The 22,114-nt window shown below is 36.9% G+C and overlaps 1 protein-coding gene across 12 annotated transcripts in view; it reads right to left on the bottom strand.

Moving 5' to 3' along the window:
• The window catches only part of Macrod2 (mono-ADP ribosylhydrolase 2), a 1,997,664-nt gene that overhangs the window by 862,251 nt on the left and 1,113,299 nt on the right, over window positions 1-22,114 (bottom strand). For all 12 annotated transcript variants that reach the window (XM_006500246.3, XM_006500249.3, XM_017319283.2 and 9 more), the window contains one exon: window positions 15,391-15,512. In XM_006500246.3, the coding sequence (XP_006500309.1) occupies window positions 15,391-15,512 (122 nt within the window). The remainder of the gene's footprint in view (window positions 1-15,390; window positions 15,513-22,114) is intronic.

Genomic DNA, 22,114 nt, shown 5'->3' with positions numbered 1-22,114 from the left:
TCTTTAAAATCTTGTCTAAGAGACAAGCCTCAGATATTAACATATACTGGGTTCTGTTCAAGAAACCAATTTGTGCCATAGTCTGCTGTGGTGAATGTTATTATGCAGTGTTCAGACCCTGCATTAAAAAACTAATTTCTCCAGCTGCCAGGAATGCTGCCAGCAGGCAGTCCTCCACCATTAGCTATTGTACAAACTGAACTCGACTAAGGTAAGCTCCTTATCCTGAGGTTATACACATTCCCGAGTGTGGTCTACAGCTAGTGACCTCAGTTCTGTGTCCTTTCCTGTCGTACAAAGCAAGGTGAAAATGTGTGTACCTCTTGATGTCCTATACACTAAGATCTATTGCAGAGTTTTCTAGGGGAACGATCCACATGTTTTTATAAAGTCAGAGCAGAAGCATGGAACTCATAATTGAATACATTTAACAATACCATGCATGATCTCTGTGTTCTACATCTCCCATTATCACTAATGTGGTGCAATTTATGATTCCTTGATACTATTTAAGATTTTTAAAATATAATCTAAGTAAATGTACCATAGTAATATCTTAAATTTCTTAAATACAATTCCAAACATATCTCTCAACCTTTTGTGACAAAAAGGAAAGTAGAGCTGTTACTTTACAGCCATCCCGACTTGTGAAGAAAGTTCACTAAGTTGTTAGCAACATGAATCCAACAATCAATTAAAAGAACTACAGAGCAAAACTGAACAGGATTCATCACATAAAGGAATGCAAGGCTGGATTAATGTTTGAAAAACAGAGTAGTGTAAAGGACACAGGTTTTAATCTTTTTTTTTTTTTCTGTTTCGTTTGGACTGTCATAATTTCAAAGAGAACATTGTATTGATTAAATAGGTTTTTGTTTGTTTTGGTTTTGGTTTTTTGTTTTGTTTTGTTTTTTTTTTGTTTTTTTTTGTTGTTGTTTTGTTTTGTTTTATTTTTTCTGTGTAGCCCTTGCTGTCCTGAAACTCATTCTGTAGATCAGGCTAGCCTCAAACTCAGAAATCCACCTGACTCTACCTCCCAAGTGCTTCGATTAAAGAGGCATGAGCCACTACTTACTAACTAGCTGGTCTTTTTTTTTTTTTTTAACTGAGTGCTCTTCCCTGGTGAATGTGTCTAATCTTGTCTACGTCTGTTCTGTCTAAACTTTCCTTCCTCAGCTAATCCAAGTGCTAGGATTACAGGTGTACCCCTCCATGAATAGCTTTGCCTGATTTTTCTATGGATGATTAGATCAACTTTTTCTTTGTTTGCTTTTGCAAGAACACAAGAGCAAAGCACTGCTGACTGCTTCTTAAGCAATCCCAGAAAAGAGTTTATGATACAGGTTTGTCATTTCAGGTGATCTGAGTCTTGATCTTGTAAAACTGGGTTTTGTCCTGGGATTTTGAACTACAAGAAAGCTCTTTTCCCTTTGCAAACAATGCCTTCTTGAGGACAATAGTTATTGTCTTGTTGATGGAAGAAAAGGGCTGTATTTCAGTTTTTTGCAAGAAACATGGAATGGATAGAGAAATGGCTCAGTTTTAAGCATTAGAAAACTGAACCTGATCAATTATTTTGCTATTGTTGACATTTTCATGTGAGACCTTCTTTTCCCACAGTAGGCAAAAAGAAATCACAGAACTTTAAAAATATATTATTGACATTTCATAAAACTGATGCTTACTGGATCTATATTCATCCTATTTTAAAAAAAAAATCTTCCCATAGATTCAAGTACATGATGAGATAATTTCCCCTAAATATAATAACATTGAGAGTCATAGCATCTGGAACTATATGAAATCATTTAGAAATAATAAAATTGCTGCCAGTATATTGCAAGAGCTACAGGGTAGATAACAACCTATGTACAGTGACTGGAAAATAGCATTTAGTAGATACTAGTTGAATAACATAGCTTTAAAATGAATTTTATTTTTAGTGTATAAACACATGCCAGGGGATATGCTATGGTGTGTGTGTGTGTGTGTGTGTGTGTGTGTGTGTGTAGTTAAGAGGACAATATTCAAGAGCCAATTGCCTCATTTGACTCTAGCTTCTTCTAAGGTTGGTTATATGATAAAAAACAATTGTGGTGGTTAAACTTAATTGTCAACTTTATTGGAACAAGAAACACCTAAGAGTGACTCTGATAGCATTTACACAGGCAATCAGGTCATAAGGGCATGCACTTAAGAATCAGTTACTTCTTTGATGAATCTGTAGTAGGACATATCATTCCTAGGTAGGAAGAAGTAGGAATAGAGAAAAAAAGACTCTGGGAATGTGCCAGAGGACTGGGTGCCTGGGTTGCTTAGTTTTTTCTTAGCATTAGCATTTGTTCTGCCACTTCCAGGTTGTTGCAGTGCACACATGGACTGATACCTCTGAGACCATGAGCCAACATAAATAAACAAATGATCCCTCCAACTTTTTCAACTTTTTCAATGATGCAAAACTAACTAAAGAAAGAATGGCATGTAAGGGTTTATCTCAATACAAAATGAGACTTAGATCAAACTACAAGAATGGATATCATTTGTAGGGTAGTAGCAGTATCTTCCTAAATTAGCCTCCTGGGAGAGACATGCATTTCAGTCTCATTTGACCTTATAGTACTCTAATGGAGCTATTCACAAGCTAACTTAAGAGCTGCTCATCAGACTAACCAATCCCTGTATCTTTATGAAAAAATATGTGCTGTTGTTCCAGGTCCTAGCCTTCCACCATGATCTCTTCTTCATCACCATACCATAATAAAAGAAGGCTGAGGTAGTAGAAAGAGACATGGGAAATGTTCATGTGTCATGAATGAGACATAGTTTTCCTACGCATTTGTCACCTAAACTACCACCTCTCTTTCTTCTGCCTTTTCCTTTTTTGATTCAATAAAATATATGAGTCTCCTTCTCATACAGCACCTGGGAGGATCAGCTTGGTAGGATATTTGGAGAAAGAAAATCCTGGTTCATTGGCTCACAAGAGATGGTGAGACAGCATTAGAACTTTCTGTCTGTTTGGGTTAAAATGAAGTTAACCCACAATTATAACTATGATACTACCCCACGTGCATGAGACACCAAGAGAAGCAAAAGCTTTAGCTCTTATACATCTTAAAGTTGTATGTATTTATCTAGATATAAAATGAAGAAAGATAAGTTGTGGTTGAAACCACTCTATAACACATTACTCAATAGAAATGAAATCTCTTTTTTTGTAACACCACTGAAATGTATATAAATGAGCGGAAAAAGAGAGAGGAGAGAGGAGGGCAGTGGAGTGAACACTCTTGTCAGGGAAAGAATTTATTTTATTTTAAAATTTTTATTGGTTCTATTTCTTTTGCTATCTTGCTCCCCCAGTTCAACAGTTTACAAATGCCTTAAAATCCACACATTGAAACTGCTCTCCTCCTCAAATAAATCTGAACATTTGTGAGGAAAACATGCACAATTTAAAGCCATTGCTTTTGCTCTCAACTATTAACCCTCGAGATATATACCAGAATGGCTCAGTTGTTCAAATGTAATGGCAGGTTTGGGACTCTGCAGTCCATGTTTTGAATTGACTATTTTCTTGTGATGTAGCGATCTAATAACTGCTGTTTTGAGTCAGAGAAAATAAAGCACTCAGAATAAAAGCTTGCACTGCAAACCTGTTTACTGTGTCTATACAAATTTCCCAGAAATATTCTCTCTTTGACAGTGTGCTGGGCCAATATTTTGTCTGGAAGACACTGTTGTAGAAACCACAAGTGAATTTCCTATGAATGTTCTCTGCTGTGATAAAAGAACTAAAAACAATGAACTTGACAAATCTAACCAAATTGAGATGTTGTGCTTTTTATATTATTTTAAATGCTATTTTATTGGTCTTTGCTCATAAATAGATACTGTAAAATATACACTGACTAAAAAACTTCTCAACTATAGGTGAGACGAAAGAGAGTTTCAAAGTACTCTCACATAAAGAGGTGATCATAATTCACTGTGGACTTTATTGAAATGTAAGACAATATACAGAGCATTGAAATATACAATATAAGAAAAAAGATGAAGAGAAGTTATAAGTTATAAGACTTCCTTTAGTAATTAAATAATATTAGATAATCTACAATCCTGTACAGTGTTTACTGTCAATCTAACAGAATTGAATGTCACTGGGAAAAGTGAACTGAGAAGCTGTCAAGACTGGATTGGCCCGTTGCCATGATTGTGAGATTGTCTTGACTGATGTGGGAAGACCCAGCCCCCTGTGGGTGGCATAATCTCTAGGCAGGTGGGTTTGGGCTACATAACAAAGCTTGCAATGCATTAGACAGTGATGAGTACTCCCTTATGGTTTCTGCTTTTAGCTCCTATCCTGACTTCCTTCAGTGTTGCCTTATGACCTGGAATGTAAATCAAATAAGCCTTTTTCTCTGCTACATTGCATTGAGTCACGGTATTTACTATATATATATATATATAAAATGGGGATCCCAATCGTTCTACGAAATTGTAATTATAATATTAAAACTACTATGTATAAGGCTGAAGGGGTCAACTTGCCAGCATATCTGCCCTGGGCTCATTTGTCCAGTGCAGCCAGCTGCAGCAACACTGAACCTCAGTTGTCCAGAACAACTGCCTGAGAATGTGTTCCTTTTGGCTACCTTTCCTTCCCTCTCTTGCTTTGCTCCTCCTCCATCAGCCAATGTTGTTAAGGCCTCCACAAGAAAGTGCTCACCCACAAACTGTTGCCTATGGATTGGTTTCCAGAACAAATTCAAACTAACACAGCATATAATTGATGGATAATGTAAATTATAAGCATAATGTAAAAGAGATATTAAGGAAATGAATATTATAAAGTTATGTTTTCTGAATATAAAGATTAAAGTGTGGCTACAATAAAACATGGAAGAATGAAATCAAGAATTGGCTTCCTCATACAGAGTCATCATGAGAAACATCTATAAAGCTAGACTCCAATAGGTATATCACAATGCTTAGGATTGGCACAGATAGCCTGAACATTAGGAAGATGATTTTTTTTTAAGTTGTGATAATCTAAGAGAGCTATAGTTAAGCCCCGCTCCTTAATTTCCATGGTAATTCACTATGTATCAGGGTTAAAAAATGGAGCTTTGTTCTGATGTATCTTGCTGTTTATATTTTTACTTACATGATATGATAGTTAATCTTGATTGTCAATTTGACAGGACTTAGAAACACCATGGATACAAATCTCTGGGCAGGAATATGAGACATTTTCTAGATTAGATTAACTGAGGTGAACATTTAGAGAACAACTCTAAACGTGCGCAGAATCATTGCATGGGCTCAGGTCTGGGACTGAATATGACAAGCTCCCTAAGTATTGCACTGCCATGATTTCTCTAGCACAGTGAACTCTATTCTCAAACCAGCAGCCAAATGACTCTGCATTCCATACATTATTTAATGTTAAGGTGTTTTGTTTGTTTGTTTGTTTGTTTGCTTTGGTTTTGTTTTGTTTTATTGGAGCATCATGTAGAGTAACTAATCTAGATGATTGTTAGCAAAACAATAAGTCATTGTGTAGAATCACGGCCAGTCTACATGTTATACCTGTAATTAAGCTCACAAACACTAGTGACACTTTCTAGTTGTCATCATCAAGAACTAGCACCATGCATTTAGCAAATTGTATCTTATATCTTGGATATTCTAAGTTTCTGGGCTAATATCCACTTTTCAGTGAGTACATATTATGTGAGTTCCTTTGTGATTGGGTTACCGCACCCAGGATGATGCCCTCCAGGTCCATCCATTTGCCTAGGAATTTCATAAATTCATTCTTTTTAATAGCGGAGTAGTACTACATTGTGTAAATGTACCACATTTTCTGTATCCATTCCTCTGTTGAGGGGAATCTGGGTTCTTTCCAGCTTCTAGCTATTATAAATAATGCTGCTATAGACATAGTGGAGCATGTGTCCTTCTTACCGGTTGGGACATCTTCTGGATATATGCCCAGGAGAGGTATTGCGGGATCCTCCGGTAGTACTATGTCCAGTTTTCTGAGGAACGCCAGACTGATTTCCAGAGTGGTTGTACAAGCTTGCAATCCCACCAACAATGGAGGAGTGCTCCTCTTTCTCCATATCCTTGCCAGCATCTGCTGTCACCTGAGTTTTTGATCTTAGCCATTCTGACTGGTGTGAGGTGGAATCTCAGGGTTGTTTTGATTTACATTTCCCTGATGATTAAGGATGTTGAACATTTTTTCAGGTGCTTCTCCGCCATTCGGTATTCCTCAGGTGAGAATTCTTTGTTCTGCTCTGAGCCCCATTTTTTAATGGGGTTATTTGATTTTCTGGAGCCCACCTTCTTGAGTTCTTTATATATATTGGATATTAGTCCCCTATGTGATTTAGGATAGGTAAAGATCCTTTCCCAATCTGTTGGTGGTCTTTTTTGTCTTGTTGATGGTGTCTTTTTGCCTTGCAGAAGCTTTGCAACTTTATGAGGTCCCATTTATCGATTCTCGATCTTACAGCACAAGCCATTGCTGTTCAATTCAGGAACTTTTCCCCTGTACCCATATCTTCAAGGCTTTTCCTTACTTTCTCCTCTATAAGTTTCAGTGTCTCTGGTTTTATGTGGAGTTTTATGTGGATGCTCACAGTCAGCGATTGGATAGATCACAGGACCCCCAATGGAGGAGCTAGAGAAAGTACCCAAGGAGCTAAAGGGATCTGCAACACTTTAGGTGGAACAACATTATGAACTAACCAGTACCCCGGAGCTCTTGTCTCTAGCTGCATATGTATCAAAAGATGGCCTAGTCGGCCATCACTGGAAAGAGAGGCCCATTGGACTTGCAAACTTTATATGCCCCAGTACAGGGGAATGCCAGGGCCAAAAAGTGGAAGTGGGTGGGTAGGGGAGGGGGGTGGGTATGGGGGACTTTTGGGGTAGCATTGGAAATGTAAATGAGGAAATATCTAATAAAAATATTTTTAAAAATAAATTAATTAATTAAATTTTTTAAAAGATTTTTAAAAAAGGAAAAAGAACTAGCACCACAAACTACTCGGTATAAAGCAGCACTACTCTAATAAGACTCACAGTGATTTTGACTAAATAAATAAATAAATAAATAAATAAATAAATAAAACAGAACAAAACAAAACAAATCCAACAAGCAACAACAATACATAAACAAAAGCAGCCAAGGTCAGCAGGAAGAGTACAGAGGCTAAGCCTTAGGTCTGAAAGAGCTTCATCTTCAACCCCACCTGCTCTTTTGTTGTTGAGTAAGATGCTGGAGAAATTTCCTTATTCTTCCAGTTCAGACATAAAACAGAAGAAACAACATTTTCTCTTTCTTAATTATTTTTTGAGAATTTCATATATGGGTGCTATATTCCCATCATTCATTCTGCCCCCAACTCCTCTGCATTTTGTAACTCAAGGCTGGTTTAAGGCCTGACTGAAATGAAAAGCCTGGCATGAAGTCAGAGTTCAGGAATATCAACTATAATATTACTCTATATTTTATCACTAAGTAACCAAGTTCTTCCCAGTAATACAAATGATCATTTTTGTATTGCCACCAGAAGAAAAGTTGTGAAGTACATGAACATATGGGGTTGGGTATCTCACTGTCCGTTTTTTAGGTATAATGTACATATATCTCCATAACATATATATATATATATATATATATATATGTATGTATATTATTGCATGTTTTTCCTCTGCTCGCCCTACTGCCTATTCTTAGACACTTGCCTTCCAAATAATAATAGTAATAACCCGGCAAACTGTTTTTTCCTTTACACCAGATGAAGAAATCCCGAAAATGGGAATGATTCGTAAAGACAGAAAGGGAAAGTCCGTCTTATTTCCCCATTTTGGCTAAACCAAAGAGACTCAGGCAGCTAGATAGAGAAGTAGAGGCACAGATGAGACAATATACACCAGTACACTATTGTAAACCATAAAGTGTAGCTCGAATGGAAAAATGATTTTGTTCTTGTTATTTATTAATAGTGTCATTAGTCACACTGCTGGGAGAAACCCGACTAGGAAAGACATAAGACTGCATCGTTCTTTATAAAGGAAGACAGTGGAGAAACAAGCAGAGATGCTGCCTCAGAAGAACGTGAGAAGGAAGATCAAACATGTGATTCTACAAAATGGGTTCTTTGAGATGAAGGGCTGCCTGGGAAATGGCGATATCAAGTTAAGCTGAGGAGCAGAGGTAAGGAATTAAAGGGCCAGCCAGCTCCTTAGTGTCGTGAAAGACTTCTTCAAGAGGGGACTGCATTGATTGATGTGGCCTGTAATAGAAACTCAGATAATGAAATAAAACCAACATTTAAGAATTTCTGGCTGAGAACTCATTGCCATGGCAACCCTCTCAGAAGGGAACTTGTCTAAGAAAATAAGATTCACTTGACTACGCCTTAAAATGAAAACCTACACCAGAATGAGACCCATGCAGAACTCCAAAATCACTTATTACTGCCAAGCCTAGAGGTAGCACTGAGGGTACAGAGCCGCCTTCTTTCTCATTAAAAGCTGCTACTTCTCAGGATCTATGAGTCATGACGGGAACATTATCTAGTTTTGAGAGATCTCTATTGGCACTGGGTGGCTCTTAACTGTAAAAATAGATCATACTTTTTCCACCTAATACGTTATCTAGAAAAACATTCATGAAAATTACAGTAATATACACCATTCTAGTAAACACCACTTTTGTAGTCTGCCCATTGCCACATAAACAACTAAACTGTTTATTAATTATTAACTTTACTTCATAAGACAATAATCTTATCCAAGTGAAATCTGGCTTACATTTTGGTTACCATCAACTCTCCAACAGAGCATCTTTTCTTTTTTTTTTTTTTAATTATAAGCTTTCACTCAACAAATGTAAACTGCGTGCATATTATTTTGTAATCAGAAGAGTTTTTGTGAAGCAATAATTTAGTGATTAATAAAAATTTTGCATCTTAGTTGATGCTTAGAGGAGAACCCTTAGAGATGTTTTAGCATAGCAAAGTTTAGACTCCTAAGACTGAACCCGATGTTCAAAGTTTGCTACAGAAGACTTCAGGGTGATATAGAAAGAGATGCCAAGAGAGACTTGGAAAATCCACAAATTACGTGTATGCTCAAAAAGAAAAAAAAATCAACTAAGGCAACATGTAAGCTAGTATTTATTCCACTTCTGATGTTAGCACTTATAGACAGCAGATACAACCGCCTTTTTATTTAGCAGCCCTTGTCCAATCTGAATATTTCCTTCTTTGCTTCACCATCAACGCTCACTGCACTCACCCCTAAAGTTTCACCGAGATACCAATGCTCTATGAAAGCTGTTAGCACCAGAGTGTACTCATGTCTATCTATCCTGTCCAAGAATGAGCGAAGCCACTGGGGTTATTAAATCAGAATTCTAAAGTTTGAGAGCCTGACAGTGAATAGCAAAGGAGACTACTAGAAATTCTCAGACAGAAAAACCTCAGCTTTATGCAGAAACTACTCTGCAGCCATCTCAGCAGTGTAAAGATTATTGTCTCTAAGTATCTTATTTAATCTTCCTCATTTTACCCTTAACCTAGCCATATGTTTTGACTTCCTTGGATATGCTTATTGATTACCATGGCACATTCTATTCCTAAAGAAAGTTATTCTTTAGAGATTCTTCCTCTGAAAGTTATTTAGGTTGATAGTAATCTGTACATGTATGCTTTAGGCAAAAGGATACTCTATAGATATAATTTTCTCAGGACACAGTATTCATTCAAAATTCAAAGCAATTCAGGTGCTAGACTCTACTAGCTTGGCTATATAATTCTCAGGTTTCATGAGATATGGTATGTTAAGACCTATAATTTTCTTTTATTTGCCCCCTGTCCTTCCAAAAGTTTTACTGAAAAATGAAACTTCATGGCTTCATGTTCTCTTTAATCATTATGTCTGCTTCTAATGGTGTATTATTTTAAATGCTAATTATCCTCTTCACTGACCTTTATCTATATTGGAATCATTGACCTCAAATTTGTTAAGAAATCAATTTTCTTATATTTGAATTTTGCCCAAAGCAAGTCTAAACTTTGAGGAATACAACAAAATTATATTTAAACTTACATTTGAAGAATTAGATATTGGAGAAATGGGGTCTAGAATGTATGAACCACCAACCAGATTTAAATCTTCACTTAAAACTCATCACTACAAGATCAAGAAAGTAATTTTTTCTTGGATATTTTCTTTATTTACATTTCAAATGTTTTCCCCTTTCCAAGTCTCTCCTTCGAACACCCCGTATTGCACCCCACCCCCACCGCCTAACTCTATGAGGGTGATCCCCCAACTATCCACTCCCATCTTCCTCCACTGGAATTCCCCTATACTGAGGCATCGAACACCCGCAGGCCCGAGGGCCTCTCCTCCCACTGATATCCAACAAGGCTATCTTCTGCTCCATGGGTCGCTCTATGTGTATTCTTTGGTTGGTGATCCAGTCCGTGCGAGCTCCAGGGGGTCTGGCCAGTTGACAGTGTTGCTCCCTCCATTGGGCTGCAAACCCCCTCAGCTTCTTCAGTTCCTTCTCCAACTTCTCCATCGGGGACCCCTGAGTTCAGTCCAATTGTTGGCTGCAAGTTTCCTCCTCTATTTGTCAGGCTCTCAGGAGACAGCCATATCAGGCTTTTATCATCAAGCACTTCTCAGCATCCACAATAATGTCCGGGATTGCTGACTGTATATGAGATGGATCCCCAGGTGGGGCAGTCTCTGGATGGTCTCTCCTTCAGTATCTGCTCCACACTTTGTCTCCATATTTCCTCCTGTGAGTATTTTGTTCACCCTTCTAAGAAGCACTGAAGCATACACATTTTGGTCTTCCTTCTTCATAGGTTTCATATGGTCTATGAATTGAATCTTGGATATTCTGAACTTTATGACTAATGTACACGTATCAGTGGGTACATAACGTGTTAGTACCTTTGTGACTGAGTCACCTCATTCAAGATGATATTCTCAAGTTCCATCCATTTGCCTGCTAATTTCATGAAGTCATTGTTTTTAATGGCTGAGTATACTCTATTGTGTAAATGTACCACATTTTCTGTATCCATTCATCTGTTGAGGGACATCTGCGTTGTTTCCAGTTTCTGGCTATTATAAATATGGCTGCTATGAACATAGTAGTGCATGTGTCTTTATTACATGTTGGAGCATCTTCTGGGTATATGCTCAGGAGCGGTATAGTTGGGTCCTCAGGTAGTACCAATTTTCTGAGGAACTGCCAGACTAATTTCCAGAGTGGTTGTACCAGTTTGCAATCCTATCAGCAATGGAGGAGTGTTCCTCTTTCTCCATATCCTTGCCAGCATCTGCTATCACCTGAGTTTTTCATCTTAGCCATTCTGATTGGTATGATGTGGAATCTTAGTGTTGTTTTGATTGGCATTTCTCAGATGACTAAGGATGTTGATCATTTCTTTAGGTGCTTCTCAGCCATTTGATATTCCTTGGTTGAGAATTCTTTGTTTAGCTCTGTATCCCATTTTTAATAGGGTTATTTGATTCTCTGAAGTCTAACTTCTTGATTTCTTTGTATATATTGGATATTAGCCCTCTATCAGATGTAGGGTTGGTAAAGATCTTTTTTCCAATCTGTTGGTGGCTGTTTTGTCCTACTGACAGTGTCCTTTGCCTTATAGAAACTTTGCAATTTTATGAAGTCTCATTTGTCGATTCTTGATCTTAGAGCATCAGCCATTGGTGTTCTGTTCAGGAACTTTTCCCCTGTGCCCATGTGTTTGAGAGTTTTCCCCACTTTCTCTTCTATTAGATTCTGTGTATATGGTTTTATGTGGAGGTCCTTGATCCATATCAAGGACTTGAGCTTTGTACAGAGAGATAAGAATGGATCAATTTGCATTCTTCTACATGCTGACCACCAGTTGAACCAGCATCATTTGTTGAAAATGCTCTCTTTTATTCCACTGGATGGTTTAAGCTTCTTTGTCAAAGATCAAGTGACCATAGGTGTGTGAGTTCATTTCTGGGTCTTCACTTCAATTTCATTGATCTACCTGCCTATCTCTGTACCAGTACCATGCAGTTTTTATCACTATTGCTCTGTAGTACAGCTTGAGGTCAGGGATGCTTAGTCCCACAGAAGTTCTTTTATTGTTGAGAATAGTTTTTCCTATCCTGAGTTCTTTGTTATTCCAGATGAATATGAGAATTTCTCTTTCTAACTCTATGAAGAAAGTAATTATTATAAGCCAAAATTTAACTAGTCCATGGTATTGATGAGGCCATATTAGACAAACATTCACAGGCAGAAAATACTCTCAGATAGATCATTATATTGCTATGCTCCACTTTTACTGTATAAAGCATACATGGGGTAGACAGTTAGAAAGCTCCATCTTTAAGAATGGGTAGAGAAGAGGAAATAATAAGAATTTTCCAGAAGCTATATGTTTTTATGGTGAATATTTTATCCACAATATAGCCAATGACTTAAAACACCTGATTTCTAAATGCTTGTTTGGTGTTGTACCATTACTCTGTTTTGTTTAATGATTGTCACTATTTCCAACAACTACAACATAAGCTAAACTTATCTTTACTACATTCAATAGTCCGTTAGAAAGATCCCTTTAACTTCTCTCGAAGTTTTCCTTTCTCAGTCTCAGCTGCTCAGGGATTTCTTCACCATCTAATTTATTTTGCCCAAATAAAGTCATTTGACAGCAAAATATTGGAAGACCAAATATCTGCAGATCTCAAGAGTATATACCCACAGACAGATGCTGCCACAATCCTGTAGCTTGTGTCTAGATGTAAGGAACTACTGGATTGCTACACTTTCCTCCTCCTTGGAAAACTCATGGAGCTGTTTCAGGGATGAACCAGTGACTTCTCTAGTAAATAAATATGCTCACGTTGAGTTTACTGTTCAACTTAATAATTATGCTACTTCTAACATAAATATAAACTCAGATGTTTTGGTAAATCTACTAGGTATAGTATTTATACAGCACATAACCTACCATATTCATCTGCCTACAAATCTTCCCTTCCCCTGAAAATAATCACAATTTGGCGACTTTACTGTAAGGATTTGTTCAATGGAGGTCAAGAACATGATGCACCATTGTCTCTTTCCAGAATATATAAAAAGAAAAGGGAAGGAAGGGAAGAGTGGATGAATGGAAAGAGAGAGAGCAAGCAAAGCAGATTACATAAAAGAGTAAAGAAGAAAAACTTGATAGTATTTCCAGTTAACTACCCAAGCACAAGGCTAATTAATTTGAGCATTCACTTCAGGTTAAACAGATATTTTCTCACTTCATTTTTATTTACCAATATTCATATATATTTAGTTCAGCACTGTCTGCTAGTTTTACTTAAGTCAGGTGGTTAGAACTTCAAAGTTATCATCAAAAATATGAAGGTAGACTTAATTCCAACCTGAAGATCATAAGACCCAGACAGTGTCTGGACACTGCTTAGCATGTAACTCTTAGTCCTTTTCTTGTACACTATTATTATTTATTTAGTTTGATCATACCTAAGGATCATTCATTTCCTCTGTTAAAATGATGAGGACTGCTTCTGAGCAGTTAAAATGATGTCTTGTGGTTGCTTCCTTTTGAAAACATTATCATTAGGAATACCAATACATTTACTAGCACTTTCTTTTCAGATCCCAAGATCTATATATTTCAAAGTGTAAACTTATATGAATATACATTTTATAGGCACTTTAGCCCCTTGTTTGTAAAATCAACTAGTCATATTGACATTTTTTTTTAATTCTTCCCAAAGCCGTATTTGCTTTTTCTTATAAAGATCAAAGCATCCACTGGTTTCATACTTGTCTCCACTCTCTTTGGATTTCAGTTTTCTCTTCTAAGAATAGCATCTTGGAGCTGTAAGAACAGCCCAATGAGTAGAGTGTTACAAAGCATGAGGGCCTGAGTTAAGATCTCCAGCATCCTTCCATGTACACAGCTGATTGTGCAACTGGGTCTGTGTCCTAGTTAACTTCAACTGTGACTTGACATCACCTAGAGTTACCTAAGAAGGGAGTCCCAATTGAGGGATTTTGGGATCAAATTGGTCCATGAGTGTGTCTGTGGGAGACTGTCTTTATTGCTATTTGAAATAAGAAGGCAGACTGCTGTACATAGCATGACCCCCTGCTCTTGGGACTGTATAAGAAACGTAGCTAAGCACAAGCCTGTGAGTGAACCATCAACAGCAGTACTCTATGGTTTCTGCTTCAAGTTTCTGTTTGAGTCCCTGCTCTCACTTCTATTGTTTACGCATTTGTAGGTCAAAAAACCTTCTTTCTCTACTAAGGAGCTTTTGTCTAGAATGCATTATCACAGCACTAGAAAGAAAACCAGAACAGACTATAATCCTAGTTTTGGGGAGGGTGGGAGTGGAGGGGAAAAGAGATCCCAGGGGCTTTCTTGTCAACCAGTATAGCCAATCTGAATAAGAGGCCTCCTCTGTAAAAATAAGAGGAAGACATCTCAGTGTTGACCTATGACCACCACATCATACTCATGGATAGAGATCCCTGGATGCATATGCCCCCCCCAATACAAACACAATTGTGGGGTTTTAGGTACTGATTAATTTGTGAACAGATATTTTTTTAAATCAATAGGTTGAATAAATTATATACATGTATGTTAATATTGTACAAATATTATAAGTTGTTTTAAGGTATAATTTGGCTTGTAAAGTACTTTATTTCAAGCAAACTTTCCATGAAAAAGGAAAAAGGCTGAAAAAGGCTCTTTGTAATTACATCCATGGTAACCAGTATAGCAATGACCTGTATAGCAATAACACACTTGAAGTTTAATGTGCCCCATGCAAACCTTACTCCATTCATGTGACTTCCCATGAAATGTTGAGGTCTAGTCAGCCTGCTCAGGACTCAAAAAAAGTTTAACTTTTTGCCTGTCCTACACCTTCAGCAAATTTGTAATCTCTGTAGATTAAAAAACCTGAGAGATCCTGGTAAATTAACTTATTCTAGAGCAAATTGACTTACTGTTAGGTATTTGCAATGTACAATGCTCAGGGTTTGATGTTCCTGGTGCAACTGAGATTTAATAAAGTCAGGAAAAACACATGGAGTAAGCTTCTGACTGTGGACTGAAGCTGAAGATGCATATGTAAGCACGGGCCCACAGATGTAGGTGCAGGCACTTACTCTTACTCAGGCAAAGGTTAAAGTGAGAGCTTCCATGTACACACACTATCAATGTAAAAGAAATGCCCAGTATTATGTTAAACTCAGCACAGGCCTTTGTCTTTGCATAGAGGCTTAGAGGAATGCAAAAGAAAGAACTCTGAAGTACTTACCACTGATCGGAGGTTATTTTCTTTCACCAGCTTCAAGGATGATTGATAGCAATTTGCAAGGTCTTCCTTGTGGGAACCATTAATGTGGCCTCTGGCTATTGGCCCTACAGTATGGATGACATCTGCAAAAGCAAAGAAGAATAGGGTAAGTGAAGCACTGTGTGCTTTTCACACAACTGGCGCATTATTTATTTTAGATATTAGCATAGGGCCTGTAGACAGGCAAGCTAAGAAATATAGATGACATAAATGCTTCGTTGTTAAAGATTCCAGGGACCATAGCCTCTCAAAGCAGGCCACCTTCCCAGGAATGTGTGACACCATAGAAAAGAATTTCACTGCCATGGAACTATTCCACTGGTATTGGTTAGGTCCAAGTGTGACAGATTATCATATAAGCTATGCATAATTGGCAAGCTGGAAGAAGACAAATCCTTGGTGGGAAATAAAGCAAGAAATAATTATCTGCAAAATGGGTATCTGACAGGGGAAGGTTGAGTCAATGCTACACACAATTTTTCTTGTAAATAAGACATCATATGATATAAACGGGTTCTTGAAAACCTCACCAACAGAGTCTTATCGCAATTCCAATTCTAAAATGACAAAGTTCAAACACTACTAACAATGTTTAGTTAGTTGTTCAGTCTTCACAAACATGAACAGTGCTAGGAATAATAGTATATACACACATTAGCCGATGGTTCGTATCTTATGTTTAATATACTAAACTCTCTCAGAGTAATCTGTGCTTTTCAATCTCCATATGAATTTAAAAACGCAAAATTTAACTGTTTTTACTTATGCACATAAACCTCAAACACTGTGCTATTTTTCCCCATTTATACACACACATAAACTGTTTGGGGAAGTGCTGGGGTTGGACCTAAAGCCTTGTTGTGCATGCTAGGCACACATGCTACCACTTGATTTACAGCTCCAGTTCCCACATTTGTAATATTTCAAATTCAGGACTATTACAGAATAAGATTATCCTCATTTCAAAGTCAAAACAAGATTAGAAGAAATGAAATTTTGATCCAAATTACTTGAAATACTTTGTAACATTTTGCTTCCTAGTTTTATATGTTAATTGAACAATTTTGACATTTCACTGATGTAAGTTATAAGAGCCAATCAAGTTTGATCAAAGAGAAATACTTTGGTCTGTATTAGCAGACTACTATAATGAAATAAAAATTATTTATTTTGGCTAATCAGTAGCACTTAGTTTTAACAAGGACAAGAATAAGAGTGCTTTGTAAAAACAGGAATATGGCACAATTAAAATTGTATGTAAAATCTGAACTGAGACTCATAAACTACTATGATGGGGAAGAAAGCTTTGCTGGTCCCCTGCTAAATATTGAGACTATTATATGATATTCGAGAAAGGCCTTGCAAGCATGGATTTCAACGATTAATTCTAAAACAATATTTAAACTCTTGCCAGACAGTATTAAAGATGATGTCATATGATCAAAGTAGGCAGAAAATCTACAGCACTGAATGCCTGCAGATGTTATTTCATAGGTGGGCCTGGTTCTCATTGTAGTGGTGACTATCCCAGCATAGCAATGGAGAAAAAAGTGAAATGAGGTTGTACACAAAGTATATAATGATATCATTATATTTCAATAAAATAACACAAATTACATGTATTCAGAAAATAGAAGCTTTGTACCCTACATAATAAACTTTCATATAAATATGCTGTTAGCTGCTATTTTTTAATGGATGCTAGACTACAGGGGAGCAGGGTCCTGATTTATTTTATGCCTGTGGTTACTTGCCTGGACCCAGCCATGCTATTCCAAATTATTGACTGTATACAAAGGTGGGACTGTTGAAGACAAGCAACACTAGTGTTTATAAAACAGTATCCTAGTGGTTGCAGTTGTGGCCGTGTACAGGCTAAAAGTAAGACTCTATGGGGTAAAATTAAGATACACCAATTACTTTAGTGTAGGTCATCTCTGGGTACTTAGTGTCCCCTGATGACTCATGGCTTTCTGAGAGGCAGTTATAGAATGTTATTCCCCAAATACATTTGACTGTTGGAATTTGTGTTATGTATGGTACTTCTTAGAAGACTGTGATTAATCTTTTGGGAAAGTAGTGGGGCAATTTTGGCACTCTTGTTTTTAGGGAACAAGTTGAAGCAGGGTTTCTCCAATATCCCTTAGATAAAGGAACGTGATCATGCTCTCCCAGATTTGTAAATAGAGTAGATTTTTTTTTAAAGTGCTTCTTAGGTGAGGTTATGAAAGATGAGCTTACTTGATTTAAAAGAACAAAGGTCTTAGAGGTACTGTGGGAAGAAACATGGTGGGAAGGAGCCTGTGAGGGGAGGAGCCTGTGAGAGGAGGAGCCTGTGAGGGAAGGAGCCTGTGAGAACTGGTAGTGGTGACAAAATAAAAACCCTTTACCTATCAATTGAAGTGAGGTTTGTTTCTGAAGCTTTCCATTTCATTTACAAGTCTGAGAGCAAACAACCTATAAATGAGCTTACCCAATATCAAAATATCGATCTCTGTATTTTATGCTCTCTATTAACTTTACAGCATCCAAGACCAAGTGTTATTATTGACCAACACAATGACCTCTCAGATTCACAAAGCTGGACGTGAATCAATATGAGACTTCAAGGGAATTTTCTTTCATTATCTTAATTGTTCCTCTTACTTATTAGTAACTGTTCTACATAGAGTTTCATTTTTCAGGATATAAATTACAGTCAGGTGGGCTGCATCTAACTTCAGTTTCACTGATACGTGATTAAGTGCCCAGAATAAGCCATTGTTTTTATGGGTCTCTCCCTTGGTTTCCTTAAAACAAACAAACAAACAACAAAAAAAAACAAAAACAAAAACAAAAAACCAATCAGTGGTCTCGTTGATGTCATTTCTCCAGTGTTGTACAGCATCATTAATATTTAACATTATAACCGGCACTGATATAGCAAAGAACAAAATATAGACCATAAATAAAAATAACAATACTTGAACATGGTTAGGAGGCTCAAAGATTTTTATCCCAAGAATTCTTTTAAATATCCCAAATATCAGAAGTTAGCTTTTAACAATATAAATTTTTAAGGTCCTTTGGTTGAACATACAGGAAATAAAAATTGAAAAAATTAGTTCCTATAACATCAATGATCTTTTGTATTAGTTTATATTTTTCAAACTGAATAGCATCTTCTCAAAGTACAGGTACATGCAAATATCTATGAGCAATGCTTTATCTTAAGCCTGCCTTGGGACAAATAATAAAATTAGAAATTTCTAAATCCATTGCCCCATAACTGGCAAGACTCACAAAATGATGCATGTTATAGTGCACAGAATCAGCTCCAGCATCTAAGGGACCTTCAGCATGCAGGCAAGAATGTAGAAAGAACATTTGCTTTTAAATCCTGACATCAGACTCTCACTCAGAAGACCCAAATCTGTCGCTATGTGCTGTGTGAACTTGGGAAAGTCTCTTTCGTTCTTGGGTTTCAGCCTTCAAAGTTAAAGGTGTTTGTGTTGGTCACATCTTTTTGTCGCTGTGACAAATATCTGAGAGAGATGGCTTCAAAGAGGAAGCAGTTATCTTGGATGATGGATTCAAAGGCTTTGGTCAGTGGAATGCTAGCTCTACTGTATTTTACCAAAGCAGAGGCAGGAAAATCATCTCGTCTGTGTTAAGAGCATGTGGTAGAAGAGAATGCTTTGGTAACCAGAAAACTGAGGGAGGAGAAAGGGCAGGGGACTCTATATTTCAGTAATACACCCACTTTCTGTGAGGAGCTTATTTTTCACTATGTCCTAATATTGCTATTATATTACAAATCTATCCAGTCACTTCCCAAATCCCAGAAGATGTCATTGGATCTTCACCACACAAAACAGATGGTAGTGGTGGTGATGGGATTTCATCTTCAAAGTACAATGATGGAGTTTAGTAATAATCTTTGTAAATGTCAGGCATATGTCCTTTTCTGCGGGCTTAGCAGGAATGGAAGTATAGATTTTGAGCAATCTACTTCATTTTTGTTCAGATAAATGACCATGAATCATGGTCATTTATAGACAACGATGTCTATATAGTGAGGTGAAATTAAGCACTGTCCACAGACAGGGTGATTTAACCATGACTGTCAAAAGGATAATTGTACAATCATTTAGACCTATATAGTGGAATGATTGCAGGACTGTTTCCTGTGGATGATATACTTTCTCATATGCACATAACTACTTACACATGTCCTTTATGACTATATTGCATGAAGTAGAGAAGGCAGGAAAACAGCATAAAAAAGCATCAGTAGGGACTAGTTCAATAATAGTACATTTTAACATTATGTTTCTATAAGTAAGAAAAATGAAAAGATGTGAAAAGTTATTCAAGATGCATGGCAAATAGAAATAGCAAAGAGGATGAATGAAATTATGTTAAGCATGCTACTATTAGTTCAACACATGTTCAAAGTCATAGAAAAGAAATGTGTGCTTGGAAATAGACCCTGGCATCATTGAAGAGATAACAAGCAATTAATAAGAGAGATTATGTGCATGGAAAGTTCTGGAAACTAAATAAACGAAGGTGACTATGAACAGTAGAGTTTTTTTTTTATTATGCTTGCTTTTCTTTTTCTAATATTTAAAAAATATTGTGTGCTTGTGTGTTCTATCTATGTGTATGGTTTCACTGCATGAGTGTCTACTGCCCATGGAGGTCAAAGAAGGCATCAAATGACTGGGCACTATATTTACAGATGGTTTCTAGGTACCATGTGGTTACTAGGAATCGAACACTGGTCCTGTGGAAGAGCTAAAACTGCTCTGACCTCCTGAGCCATCTCTCCAATTCCACTTATCTTTCTATAGTTCTCAACTTCTATAACTGAGGAATTTTTTACTTGAAAATGAGTTTATTTCTTGACCCTGTTTACCCTACCTGTACAACAATTGCTGGTTCACATTTCAAAGATAAGCTTCTTTATTATAAATCAGGAAAGTTTCTTTAAAAAAAATACAGTCGATCTATTAGGTATATCTTGATTTTATTTTGCTGGAATCAATTATTTTGCTTTATGAAAATATTATTTTTCAGGTAAGCATAGATTATAGGTGGCACATAAAAGGGCAGGTTTCTGTTCAATGTTTCAGGAAATAGAAAAACTTACTATTTTCATTTCACCATTAGACTCACTTTTAAGCACCATCGTGTAAGATGCTAAACCTATATGTTTGAATAAACATGTTCCTTCTATTACTATAAAATGAGCATTTTCTCCTATGCGATTACCATCTACCTTTAAAGTTTTAATATAGCTAAAATAAGCAAATCCTCCATAGTCATGTAGTAATATATTTCAGAATTGTCTCCATAGCCAAAGAATTGGGAAAAAACTGAAGAACTATTAGAGATAAAAAGGGTAATTACAGAAAACAGTTGGTCTTCTATGTTTAAGGACTCCAGTTCCAGCCCAGAGCCATTGATCAATTGGAGACATATACAATCACAAGGTAAGATTACTATCCACAAATGCTGCCAAGGTCATTCCATTTGGATGGAAATGAGGCATATTTGTATATGTGTCATGTGCTTAGCTTGAATCTCGTCACCTGACCCTTTAATTTGTATACATTCAATTCCTGGTTATGTTGTACAGCTACAGTTATGCAAGAAGTTACTTCAAAATATGGTGGTTTAGTGTAACAACCAAGTCTTTACTTTTTCAGATCTTCTTTGCAAGTTAGACATTCTTAAAGGGAACAGCCAGAGGCATGGCTTAGAGTCTAAAATACAGCTCAAGTCAGCAATTCCTCTCAGAGTAGTGGCAGACTATAATGTCCAAAGGTTAAAGGACTGTCATTCTCTCCAATGGCTGCCTTGATTCCCTGCGTAAAAAAACATATTCTCTGTATGGATGTTTGTCTTTTCTGATAGCATGGCAACCACACAGCATTTTACATACACAATAGCTCAGCTTTCTAAAAACAAGAGCATGGGCAATGGTACCTTTTATAACACAGCTGTAGAGGGCATACTGTACCACTAACACTTTATTCTGCTAGTTGCAACTGGAGTGGCATTAGAGAAGGAGCAGCATTTTTTTTCATATTGAGTGATATAGACCCTTTCTTTTGATGAGAGCCATAGCAAAGCATTTGTGTACATAATTTAAAAGCCACAGAGCAGTTTCCCAGACCTAGCTTTGTGAGCTGAGTTTTTGACACACATATGTATCAATTACAGACTGTGGTATAAGGCAAATATAATCCCATAAAAAAAGAATGATATGATTAATTCTATTCCCAGCATAGAGGTCTCAGACCAATAATCTTAAGAAGTCATTGCTGATTCAATAAAAGTCAGAGCCAGACAAGACAGGAATCTGAGACAAGTATATTTATCCACTGTAAACAAAATCTAGCTTGGAGACTGGTGTGACAAAGGTAGTTCCTAGATTCACATGTCTGGCTCAGTGTAGTTTTGTTGGCTCCTTTGTATTAGAATCTGGCAAAACTTTGTGGATACGGGGAAGGTCAGGTGTGGAGGTTTTTGACTCAGCATCCTAAGTCTCTAGGAGCTGTCATAGGATCCTACCTCCCCAGAGTGTCTGCCTCCACATTCACAAAAGGAAACGCAGCCTTTGAGCACTGCTCTCATTTCACTGAAGAAAGCCAAGAGCCTAGAAATGTAATTTGTACATTTAATCAACATTTCAAAT

Source organism: Mus musculus, chromosome 2 (assembly GCF_000001635.26).
Source record: "Mus musculus strain C57BL/6J chromosome 2, GRCm38.p6 C57BL/6J".
NCBI classification, from domain to species: domain Eukaryota; kingdom Metazoa; phylum Chordata; class Mammalia; order Rodentia; family Muridae; genus Mus; species Mus musculus.
Note: the sequence above shows the minus strand (reverse complement) of the source record. Positions and strands in the feature narration are given on the sequence as shown.